This window comes from Lachancea thermotolerans, assembly GCF_000142805.1.
Source record: "Lachancea thermotolerans CBS 6340 chromosome D complete sequence".
Classification (NCBI taxonomy): Eukaryota; Fungi; Ascomycota; class Saccharomycetes; order Saccharomycetales; family Saccharomycetaceae; genus Lachancea; species Lachancea thermotolerans.
Genome location: NC_013080.1, coordinates 1,251,927 through 1,263,711, shown reverse-complemented (window position 1 = coordinate 1,263,711; position 11,785 = coordinate 1,251,927). Strand labels below are relative to the sequence as shown.

The 11,785-nt window shown below is 50.6% G+C and overlaps 5 protein-coding genes and 1 non-coding gene across 6 annotated transcripts; 2 read left to right on the top strand and 4 right to left on the bottom strand.

Annotated features, from left to right (window-relative positions):
• Positions 1–22: 22 nt before the first annotated feature.
• On the bottom strand, positions 23–107 carry KLTH0D15312r. Its single transcript has one exon. It is a non-coding gene; the product is annotated as a tRNA-Leu (tRNA).
• Positions 108–1,258: 1,151 nt separating this feature from the next.
• On the top strand, positions 1,259–2,353 carry HYM1 (Hym1p; the record flags this gene model as incomplete). Its single annotated transcript, XM_002553329.1, has 1 exon — positions 1,259–2,353. One exon carries the CDS (start codon positions 1,259–1,261, stop codon positions 2,351–2,353), a length of 1,095 nt encoding a protein of 364 aa, XP_002553375.1.
• A 30-nt stretch (positions 2,354–2,383) lies between these two features.
• Positions 2,384–3,958, bottom strand: VPS36 (ESCRT-II subunit protein VPS36; the record flags this gene model as incomplete). Its single annotated transcript, XM_002553328.1, has 1 exon — positions 2,384–3,958. The coding sequence occupies one exon, from the start codon at positions 3,956–3,958 to the stop codon at positions 2,384–2,386; it is 1,575 nt and encodes a 524-aa protein (XP_002553374.1).
• A 164-nt stretch (positions 3,959–4,122) lies between these two features.
• On the bottom strand, positions 4,123–6,519 carry PXA2 (ATP-binding cassette long-chain fatty acid transporter PXA2; the record flags this gene model as incomplete). Its single annotated transcript, XM_002553327.1, has 1 exon — positions 4,123–6,519. The coding sequence occupies one exon, from the start codon at positions 6,517–6,519 to the stop codon at positions 4,123–4,125; it is 2,397 nt and encodes a 798-aa protein (XP_002553373.1).
• An 854-nt stretch (positions 6,520–7,373) lies between these two features.
• On the top strand, positions 7,374–8,165 carry PUN1 (Pun1p; the record flags this gene model as incomplete). Its single annotated transcript, XM_002553326.1, has 1 exon — positions 7,374–8,165. The coding sequence occupies one exon, from the start codon at positions 7,374–7,376 to the stop codon at positions 8,163–8,165; it is 792 nt and encodes a 263-aa protein (XP_002553372.1).
• A 186-nt stretch (positions 8,166–8,351) lies between these two features.
• FAT3 (Fat3p) lies at positions 8,352–10,433 on the bottom strand (the record flags this gene model as incomplete). The annotated part of the gene is made up of 1 exon (XM_002553325.1): positions 8,352–10,433. One exon carries the CDS (start codon positions 10,431–10,433, stop codon positions 8,352–8,354), a length of 2,082 nt encoding a protein of 693 aa, XP_002553371.1.
• Between the last annotated feature and the right edge of the window lie 1,352 nt (positions 10,434–11,785).

The following is an 11,785-nucleotide window of genomic DNA, read 5'->3' as shown; positions in this document are numbered from 1 at the left end:
CTAAGGAAAATAAAAAAAATCATGGTGGATGCGAGGTTCGAACTCGCGCGGACAACCGTCCAACAGATCTTAAGTCTGCCGCCTTAGACCAACTCGGCCAACCCACCCTTAATATTCAAACCTTATTGGATCTTTCATTTTTGTACCTAGCTGCGAGTCCCGAATTTATGGCAGGTACGGGAGTGTAATAACTGCGCTTGTCACGTTACTGCGATCGCAGAAAACGCGTGAGGCAGGACCACATCTTATTAATTGATTAAGCAAAGTTAGGCTGCTTCTGACTACGGAGCCTCGGTATGGAAATAGCGCTTGCTTTGTCGGTGCGTCAGTTTTTATAGCTTTTCTTTAACTTCTTATTATTCTTTGTGTTACTCTCTGATCAGCTCGGAGCTGCGTCTTAATTGTGTATATAGGCGTATCAAGGTGTAATCCACGTTCCAACCACTGAACTGAAAATTTTGTTGTCTCTGTGATTTTTCTTAGGCCTTACGGTCCTTTTACAATCTTTCTTGTATTGTTTTCTCTGTTAGCTTACTGTCACGGCATAAAATGTGTAGAATGCGTCTCAGGGTTCATCTTCGCCTCAGAGACGCAAGTGCCTCGAGAGGCACTTGCGTAAGGCTATTCATAACAAGTCGAGCGAGTTGATTTGTTACTTTAATGATGCTGGCTCTCAGCCGGAAAAGATATTTTATTCAATAACAGTATTACTGGGAGATTATCAAATGGCGCTGCTTTTTAGGGTAGATTATATAAATTGAGTTAATGAAAATATCTAGCTCCGTAGAGTCGCAATTGGCTGTTCAACTCATGCTACAATAGCGATAATAGATGCGTCCATGCTTAGTGCTGACATTAATTCTCAGGCGGTGCACGGTTTGTGAAGATCAAAAAGCAGAGCGATGCCCTTTACAAACTAGCCTAAAATAATGTTCGTGCCGGCAGAAGGCAGAGTGAAATTTATCGGAGCTTTAAAGTGTCTAGGGTCTACCCACTCTGCCGATGTTCATGCAATGAGGCATGTGCAGGAGAGTCGATCTGTCACTTGCAGCTTATCGGTCAACACTGGTACACTAGCCATTAGAAGTTTACTGCTATTGTCGTTCATGGTGACTATCACATGCCACCTTGAATCTAGGGCTTTTGTACCTTTGCGCTGATACACCACGAAGGTTGAGCTCGAGACCACAACTAAGGAAGACAACTTCAGGCTCGAGAACCGACCTGACACTGAAGTTTAAAGCTTTATAAGGCTGCTATGGCTTTTTGGTGGAAGAAAACGCCCAAAACTGCGTCAGATTACGCGAGGCTTCTTTCGGAGCAACTGAACAAGTTTGATAACGCCTCTGCGAGCGACAGTCGAAGAAAGGTTCAGGACGAGTGCAGCAAATACTTGAGTGGGATCAAACATTTCTTGTTAGGGGACGTCGAGCCCGAACCCAGCTGCGAATCTGTCGATGAACTGTACGATGCGATCTACCAACTAGATATACTACACGATCTGCTCGCCAAGATGCCGGAGCTCGAGTTCGAACCTCGAAAAGACGTAGCACTCATATTCGCGACATGCCTTCGACGTTCGAGGGATAATAAGTTTGTGACGGTTGATTATCTGGTAACCAAGCCTCAAACATTGTCTCTAATGCTACGCACCCCTGAGCTGGCCCTCACAAAACCCAACGCCAGCGATCTTTTTCTGAAATCTGGTTCCATCATTCTTGAGTGCTTGAAGTACGAGCAGCTATGCCGCATGATGCTTCGGGACCCGCAGCTCTGGGTGTTTTTTGACCTTGCCAGAGGTGGGTCGTTCGAGGTCAGTACCGAGAGCCTTCAGATTTTGACCAGCTTCTTTACAGTTCATCATAAATTGGTTTCTACAGAATTTTTCAGCCATCAAGCCAATCTCCAAAAACTCATTGATAAAATCAACAAGCTTATGGCGCACGGAAACTACGTGACCAAGCGGCAAAGTGTCAAGCTTTTGCATTCACTTATCATGATTAGAAGCTATAACCAATTCCTCACAACATATATCAATTCGCCAGAGAACTTGAAGCTCATCATGATTTTGCTCAGCGACCGCTCCAAAAACCTACAAATGGGGTCGTTCAATATTTTCAAAGTATTCGTGGCGAACCCCAGGAAATCAAAACCCGTTTCAGACATCATGGTCAAGAACAGAGACAAACTTTTGCATTACTTGGCAAGTTTCAATGCCGATAGTAAAGATACGACATTCTTGGATGAGAAGGAATATGTTGTACAAGAAATTGAATCGCTACCAAGGCTGGTATCCCCCAATAGCGATCTGACATTAGGAACATCGCCTCAAAATAGATCTACGATCGAGTAGTTAGCGTCTATATCACAAAAATTGCATTTTCTATATTATCCAGTCAAAGTTGACATAGTAGTGGATACCTGTGATTTGTTCATCAACCAGCAATTTTCCTTCGTTGACGCAATTGTTCAGTGCCTCCATTATAATTCCCATGGTCCAAGAGTTTCCGTTATTGTCATTCAGTTGTTGGCTCAATTGCAGTAAATCGGTTCCTGGGTCAGTCGTCGCAACGTCTAGTATTTTTTGTTTTATGAATCCGAAAGAATCACCTGAGGACACACATAGAACACGGCCGTTAATTCTTGTGAGATGCAAATCATTTAAACCCAATTTCTCGAACCTTCCGCAGGCCTCTTTGAGCTCCTGGGGTGACACAAGACCAGATCCTATTCGCATGGCTTTGTTGTATAATGCATATATGTCAACAAGGGTGATTAATATGACACCTTCCTTTTCTTTTTGCTCTTGGAACTCGGACATAATGAAACCGTAGAGCTCTCTTGAGATTTCGTCTATGAATAGATCCTTGGTGAGGAACTTCTCTCTGTCAACGGTTAAGAGAGGATGACTATTATGGTCTGTCTTTCTTCCCATTGTGTTATATAGCTTTTCGATGTCTGAAGCTAAAGCCATCAAGCTGCTAAGGTCTGACAATGCCTTGTTCAATATTATGTCGTTGTTGATAAGCTTTGTTTCTTGTGATTTCTCCAAGCTTGTGATTCCTACCTTGCTTAAGGCACTATCTGTATCGAGTATCTGTAAGCTTTTGAGTTGCAAGTCAGCATTATTGACAGATGTCGCGCCTTTGTTGAAGACGTCTTGGATTTTTGTTCTTTCTTGATTCTCGAGTAGATTGGAAACTGTTTGGAACAGCAACACCCCGTCAGACATGCGAAAGCTGATTTGGACAAAGACTGGCTCTCCTGGTATCAACCCGTCTTTAGAGTCGAGTTCAATTCGAACTCTTTTGTCAGGGCTAGCTCCAGCACTAAGTTCTCTGTCTTTTTCGGGAAGCCTGGTGCCGCACATTTCACAATTGCTCAACAGTGGCTGATTCAGAAAGGTGCACATAGAACAAGCATTTTTTGAAGAACTTGCATCGTTTTCACCAAAAGCTCCGGTTTGGTCTGATTTGATGGAGTCTGCAATCATATCAAAATCTGGAACTACCCCGCAGTTTTCACAGGGGAACTCATGCATATTATTCACAGATATCTCTTTCGTAGTTTTATTGAGAGCCATGCAAATCGGGCATGTCCACCTCTGCACTTGAGGCTGCTTTGTTGCATAATTATATGCCCTAGGCCCACTCTCATCCGCGATGTCCTTAAGATAAATTATTAATCTCGCAGATTTTCTAAGAAACTTGGATGAGTACTCGACTTTGGCGATATCATCAATCTCTAACGATACAGAATTCGTCATAGGCTTTTCATCGTCTATATATATCAACCTTTGCGATGTCAGGTAGATCCGCCCTTTTTGCTTCCCTATTATCTTGGCCTTCCCCTGGTAGCAGCCAGCTGGGTACTCAACGTAAACATCCCTCTCATTTTCACGGAGAATAGGTTGTCCTGAAGCTGTTGTCTCGACATAGTGCCACTGCTGTAGGTGCATAGGCTGCGGCTGGAGGGTTTAGTTCACTTCACGTATCGCTCCTAATTGTCGTAGGGTACTATCGTCGTAATTACCAATTTTAATGTTCTATGAAACATAATTAAATAAATGGCATTTATACTGATGAAAATGAACTATGAACCGATTGCGCTGTGGAGTCCGGCTCACCTATTAGCGGGCGTCGAGTTCAACACTAGGTTTTTTGAGGAAGACAAAGAATTGAGATTAGTCTGTGATTTTCTTAGGACGTTCGATTTTTTGGCAATAATTAGCTCTTGCAGCCGTCTGTTCCACAGTGGCACGTCTTTCTCAAGTTTTGTATTGAGCTCATTGAGCTTATCTTCGTCATGTAACCTTTGCTCAGGATCGAACTTTCCAAATTCACAATCTCCTTTGCCGTCGAACTTCAACAGATAGTTGTGGAAATGCCATAACGTTGTCCTGTGACAGACGGATATTAGAGATATACCAAGTCCTTGGGCATGGGAATACATCTTTTGTTCCATTTGTGGAGACACTGCCGACGTGCATTCATCAAGAACTGCAAACCTTGGCTTGTGATAATACATGCGCGCCATTGCCAGCCTTTGCTGGACTCCAATCGAAAGCTCCTCGGACCAGTTTCGTATCACATCAAAAGCCTGCTGATTTGTGACCTCTGGAATTGTGTTGCTATCTTCGGTGGAGTTTGCCATGATTATTGACATATTCTCAGTCAGTAAGTCATCCAGTTCTAAAACATGGAGAATTTCAGTTAAGTCATGGTCTCCTTTAGAGAAGTCGCCTTCGTATCTGGCGTCATATTTCTCCATAGTGTCAGGGTAGATAAGTTGCTCACGAAATGTGAATTTATTGCCCATGAAAGGCTTCTGTGGTAAATAGAAGATTGGCTTTTCGCCGTTAGGGCCTATTCTTGGAGGCATTATGAGCTTTGATTCCCTTTCTGGATGTGTAAACGACTTCATTATGGGCCACAAACCTCCTAGCACCCGGAAGAGCGACGACTTACCGCACCCGTTGGGACCTATAATTAGCAAGTGATCCCCGTGGTTCAGTTCAAAGTTAAGTTCTGGGATGAGAATCTGATGCGTGGGCGTTACCAAGGGTATGTTGATAAATTGGATTTTGGAGTCGTTGTAATCTATGAGACTATCCCCTTGCTCAAGTTCGGCGAACTCTGGAGGAAGGTCTAGTCTCTGGTCAAATTGCCGCAACCTCATGGAAACTCCGCGTAGCTGCTGAATGCTTTTCTTAAGCTGAACAAACCTTCCGACAGAGGAAGACGCAGTTAGAAGCAGACGCCTATTGGTAATAAATTCCGCAGTTATATCTTGGTTGCTGTGCTCCTTCTGGAAAAATATAGGAATTGAGCACAAGGCCAGTCCAGCTGCTCCCCATGTGTATTTGATTATGAATGTTGTAGCAAAGTCATAGACGGAGTGCAACCTTAGTTCTCTGTTCAGGAAAATGGCCAGTTGGTAGAACTTGTAATCGAGGTTCCAAAGCTCCGTAGATTGGCCCTTTAATAGGGCAATCTCTTCGTTGCTAGAGTGTATCTTAGAGTGCAGGCTTCTAAAAACACCCTCAAGATGGGTTCGTTGGATGGACAGTTTGGTGAAATTGGGTTGGATCATCTTCAACAGCATGTTGCTGACATGTACGATGATTCCTAGTGCCAATGTGCCCTCTCCCATCATGCTGTTGTTAGCGCTTGAAACCAGCTTGAAAGAACACAGGATCAGATCCAGAGTGGGTTTCAATAGTTGGTTCAAAAGTACCGAAAGATTGTAGGAAAAGGCTCCCACATCGCGAGTCAAATATTGCACGGAAAGGTCTGAGCGTGCCAGTTCTTCCGTGTCCTCGCTCACCGCGGCAGAAGCGTTATATGCGACTAAATTCTTGCCGCCGTGGGGTATGCTGTTGACGGAGTAGAACGTGTGGTGTGAAGACATATACCGGTCCAGAAGGTGCTTGGAAATAACCCTGTTGACACTCACGGCACAGAGCCGTGTAGTGTAGTGGATGAGCGAGTTTATGATACTGGCCGGGATGCCCAATACCATCCACTGCCCCAGCAACACCTGCAGGAACTTGCGGTACTCTGCTTTGACAAGGCGGGAAACAAGCAGTCCATCCAGCGTGGCTACGCGGAGAGAAAGCACAGTTCGCATGACTAAGAGGATTGCCTGGAACAGAAAAAGCGCCATGCACTTGCGGTTCTTGATGATTAGCATGAACATGAAATTATGGCGCGTTGGCGAGGATTTTTCCGAGCCCGCTGAGCCGGCGTCGCGCTCCGTGGCATTTTCGTCGTCACGGTCGCTGCGGGAGCTTTGCGCCCGAATACTTGGTTCTGACTCCGTGTCTGTTTCAGACTCCGTTGTAATTTCGAGCAGCGAACCGGGCTTCGCCCGGGGCGGTTTATCCCTCTGCTGGCCGAGCCGGTCACCGTCGCGGGCAATCCTGGGTCGCGCTTGCATGCTCTTGAACATTGTCAGCAGCAGGAGTACATAAGTAGTTTTTAATATCCTGAGGCGATGCCTCTTGTAAAATTGCAGCATTACACAGATATCGCGGTCCTGGCAACAACGTGTGCGTGCGTGGTTGAGCAGCTATTTATTGTGGGCCGAAGAAGTCTAAGTCGCTAAGTTTCGAGCCGCCTGTGTTGGCTTTCTTATACGCACGCTTCGATGTCAGAGTTGGTGGCAGCGGTCACGGCGCGCGGGACTGTCTCCACTGCGCTGACGCGGGGGGCAGAAAGGGATCGTCGAGTATTATTGTCACGTGCTATGAGCCACGTGATCGATCAAGAGACCCGTGGGCCCTTTCGCCTGAAAGCTGCTTGGACGCCCTATAGCCGCCCCTTCTGTCCGCTTATGATCGTCGCGGCGCTCCGTGCAACACCTAACTCCCCTGCATTCTCAGGGTGCTACTCCTCTGCGTCGAGTCGCGAGGCTTATGTGCAAGGCTGCACAATTTGTGCGCACTCAACGCCAGATCAAAGAGTTTTGCTACTGTTGGCGCAACGCTTCTCGTCAGGCTTCACCCCGTTTTCAGCGCTGCGCCTGTCTCATTCGGCACTTTAGTTGTCTAGCTACTCATTCTTACTCAAATCGCGTCGTTCTTTAATTAAAACGAGGCTGGTCAAATATGCGTGGCTGAAAAAAACGCCGCATCAGCTTCTCGTATTCAGTGGAAACCAAACTGGCGCACGGTGGATCAGAGTCGTCTCCGGGCCTTAGGAGAAGAACCGGCATCTGGTATGTGGGCTTGGAAATCGTCATAGTTGCCGCGTCACTTGTAGTGCGACATATGGCCAAAAATATATCGGGCTGGCGACATATATAAGAGAAAGGTAGATCAGATCTGCAGTGGGCGGAGAGCATAGCGAATTCTCAAAGCACTGAAGAACGATATGGGAAACGGCTGCGCTCTGTTCAGCACGGCGTTCCTGTCATTCGCCGCTCTGATCCTGGCCATCGTCGCGTGCGCAGGATCAACCAAGAACTACAACCCGATCAACAAAATCTTTGAAGCCCAGCTGGACCTGTCGAACATGCAGGTGTCCACCGTGCTGTCGAGCGCGAGTTCCAGCGGCACGTCGCTGGATGCGCTAGGCCTGCCGTCGTACATCAACCTCGGCCTGTGGTCATACTGCATCGCCGACTCGTCTGGTGAGGTCTCGTCGTGCACGTCGCCCTCTGGGATCCAGGACTTCAACCTCAAGAACATGCTCTACGATAACATCGAGAACAACCAGGTTGCAGAGCTGGTCAGCAGCGTCGCGGAGCTGGCCATCCCTGACTCGCTGCAGAGCAACCTGACGCACTACAACAACCTGATCAAGTGCACGTTCATCACGCTTATCATCGGTATTGTGGTGTCCTTCCTGAACTTCGCGGTGAACGTGCTGCGTTGGGTGGTCCACTTGTCGCTGATCACGTGGCTGGGCCGTTTCTTCTCTCTCATTGCATTCCTGAGCCTGGGCGTATCCGCGGGGACCAGTACAGGCACCTACGTGTATATCAGACGTCTTCTGTCGTCGAGCTACGACGAATACGGGATCAGGCTCAACCTAGGCCGCAATTTCTACGCGATCCTGTGGGCGAGTGTCGCAGCTGCATTGTTAAACCTCATTGTCTGGTCCACGGTCAGGTCGCGGCGCTACGCGAGGGTCGTGCCCGTCGAGGAGAAGCCCTTAATGTGACGCGGGCATTTTAGTTAGCTACTAGGTTTCATAACATCAAATAATTAAAACATATATTTCTAAGAACGGTAGAGATTTCAATTAGACTGGAGTAACCCATGTTACTCGGTGTTTTTTTTCTGGGGGAATAGAAGCCTTAAGTTGGCAGTATTATTTTGGGTTTTGGAAAGGCGCGGTCTGCGGAGATCAGACAACGTGCTGCTCTGGAGCGTCCTTGGTAGACTTTTCGGTGAGTGGCTCTGGGTCGTCTGAAGAACTGGTAGGCGCGGCGGGTTGGAACTCGCCGAGATCCAGGTCCTTCTGTTCGGCCTTAGGTCTCACGAAAAATAGCAAGACAAAAGTGATCAGCGCGAGGACAAACGCGGTCCAGATCAGACCCTGGAACGCAGAACCAGTGGCAAAGGACACATTGTAGTCATCCTTCTTCGTGTCTCTCTTGATAATGCCCACGAAAGCGGCGGTGATGGCACCGGAGAGCAGCGTGAACAGGGTGACGAGGAATGCTAGGACTCTGGAGGTTAGGAGGGTCAGCTTCTCACGCTTTCCGGCGCCGCTCTTCATGAAGAAAACGGCCAGCATCGCTAGCATCAGGAAGAAAGACAAGATGATAGCCAACAGGTTGAAAGCAAGCACGGCGCGCACCGCTGGCACGTAGGAGTCCTGTTTTTTCTGCAGCGAACCCTCTAGGTACATGTCGCTCTTCTGGACGTTTAGCGCCTGCATGTAGGGCTTGAAGTCGGAGTTCTCGAGCTCATCATACAGGATGTCTCTCAGCACAAAGTTCTGGACGGCGTGGGGCGAATTGCACTTGCGCATCTTGCCGTCGCTCAGTCCGCGGCACAGGGTGAAGATGGCGAGTCTGTAGTGCGAGTTCACGTTCAAGTTGTCCATGATAACGGGCATCATGGTGTCCAGGGTGTCACGGGTGATGTCGGTGCTGCCCATCTTGGCGGTGCTGAGTATGCTGAGCAGGGGCTGGAAGAGCGTGCTGTTAGCCGCCATGGCCTGGGTGAGCTGGAGCGCGGACTGCAGGGTGAGGGTGCTGTTCTTGGCGCCCGCCAGCAGGCTGGCGATTGGGGTCAGGCTCTGCGCGCTGGCGGCCGCGGACGACGAGTTGGAAGACGCAGCCACCTGCTGGAGCACGCTCAAGGTGGTGTTGGTGTTGGTGGAAGACTCGAGCAGCTCCTGGAGCGCAGTGAGCTGCGCGGAGGAAGCCGTAGAGGAGGAGTTGGCCAGCAGCGAGACAGAACTCAAGACCAGGGTCTTGTTCGAGGAGTGCGAGAACAGAGAGGAGAGCGCGGCAAAAGAGTTGCGCGCGGTGGGCGAGGTGGTGACGTTGCTCTGGATGAGCGAGGTCAGGGTGGAGAGCGTTTGCTGGGAGTCGCTGGAGCTGTTGAAGAGCAGCTCGAGCGCGAGGATCGAGGCGCGCTGTGAGTCGTCGGAGGTAGCGCCGGCGAGCATGCTCAGCGTCTGCTGCATGCTGGAGCCGCTGTCCTTGAGCGCCGAGAGCAGGGTCTCGGCGGTCGACGACGAGATGTTGGCGCTCATGATGGAGCCGAGCGCCGACAGCGTACCCGTGGTGTTGGACGAGTACTGGAAGATGGCGAGCACGGGGGAGAGCTGCGCGCGGCTGGCCGCGGTCTGGTTGTCGAGCTGCACGAGCGCGTCCACGGAGGCCGTGGCGTTGGACGAGTCGCCGAGCACGCCGAGCACGGCGCGCTGCTGCGCGGCGCTCGTGGCGTTGGCGGTCTGCAGCATGCCCGCGAGGCCCTGCAGCGTCTCGGACGCGTTGGACGACGTCTGCAGCAGCTGCGTCACCATCGTGATCTGCTGCGACGAGCCCGACGACGACGCGAGCGACATGTTGGACTTGGCCACCTGCGCCAGCGCGCCTACCGTCTGCGACACGTTGGATGAGTCGCCGAGCAGCGTCATCAGCGGCTGCAGCGCCGCGGGCGACTGCGCGACGCGCTTGAGCGCCTCGATCACCGTGTTGGCGGCGGCCTCAATCTGCGCCTCCTGCGCGCTGGCGTTGCCGCTGGCGCTACCGCTGGCGGCGCCGTTCATGAGCCCCGCGAGCACGCCCAGCACGGGTCCCGTCTCGGGAATCACCTTGGTCACGTTGATCCGCGAGATGTCTGCCTCGCCGAGGTACACGTTATTGATAGGCTTGTGGTTGGAGTTCGACCCGGCTGTCGCCACGATCGTGAGGATAAACGCTGTCAGCGTGAAAAGCACGCCCACGGCTAGAGGGACTCGCTTCAACATTGCTTTGGCTTGTGACAAACTTCGATTACCACAAAAACACACGCACGCACGCTAGTGTTGACAATGTTTGTTGGGGAATCTGACCCGACCCACGCCCAAACAATGCGCGCGCCGCTCCGCCTTATATACGTGCGCTCGCCCCCAACCATGGTCTCCAACGCGCTCCCCAACGACTTGGAAAGGAAACTGAGGTTTCGCCCTTGCTGCGTACGTGCAGCTCTTCGCACGCTCTTTGCTGCTCCTCTCGTGTGGTTCTTGCCTGTTCTTTTGTCCGCTCATTACGCGCTCTTCATGCGCTTGCACGCGCGTTCTTAGCGCGCTCTTACCGCTGTATGGGTGACCATGCTTCGATACTCCAAGTTTCCCAACAGAAAAAAAACCGCTGACCGTGCAGGCCGCACTAGAGCCGCGCGGAGCGCGCGAAGCGCAGGCCGTAGGCGCGGATCTCAGGGTTTCGCCTGCTTAGAGCCTCGAGCCCGCGCTGCGGGCTCGAGGCTAGTGCAGCTGGCGCGGCCACCCGCCGAGCTCAGGGTCCTTTCGGGGCCAGCGCACGTGAACGTGGTCTAGCTCATCGCGCTAGCGTGCGGCGGCGAAACCTCGCGCCAAGCTAAAGGCTCGCGATGCCCGCGAAGCTGCACGGATTGTTCTTTTTTTTTTCTCGTTGGGCGATTTGCCGCTCGCACGCGACGTGGACGCCTGCGGCATCGCTATACGACGCGAGGCCCTGGGCGACGAACGGTAGGAAAAAAGGCGTGCAGGGCTCAGGCCACAATGGCGGGAATGGTCACGTGACTGACGCAGGATATGTGTCACATGCCGTAAGCGGGTCGCCATGCACGGGTTAGTCGTCGGTCCTCAGACTCGGTTAATAAGCAACCCGGGCTTTCAAACAATATCAGGTGAGAAACCCCTGAGGATGAGTATGGCGTTTACTCACCCCGTCAGAAAAGAGGGGCATCTTCGGAGTATATCACATCATGCAAACGAATATTAGAGTGCTTGTGAACGGCCTGGGGCTGATAATGAAGAACGGCTTGTAGATCAATGTTTGCAGTCTAGACGCTTCAACTCGATTTTTGAGTCGAGGTCTGACGCTGGCCTGAGAAACTCTTCCTCAGGTTGAATTTTAGGCCGTTCTTTTAGTGAGCTGAGGAATAAAGATTTCTTATTTAATGTTGACAACGCGCAAAGCTGAGGCGATGATCTACGAAACCGAAATGGGGTTATCATCGCGCGGCCCTCCTCAAGCCTGCCGAGAAGCCTGAAACACGTCAGAATCACAGCAGCTCCGCGCGTTCGGCGTCCCGCGAAACGTCGTGCTCAGAAACGTCACCTAATGACGGCGATGAAGC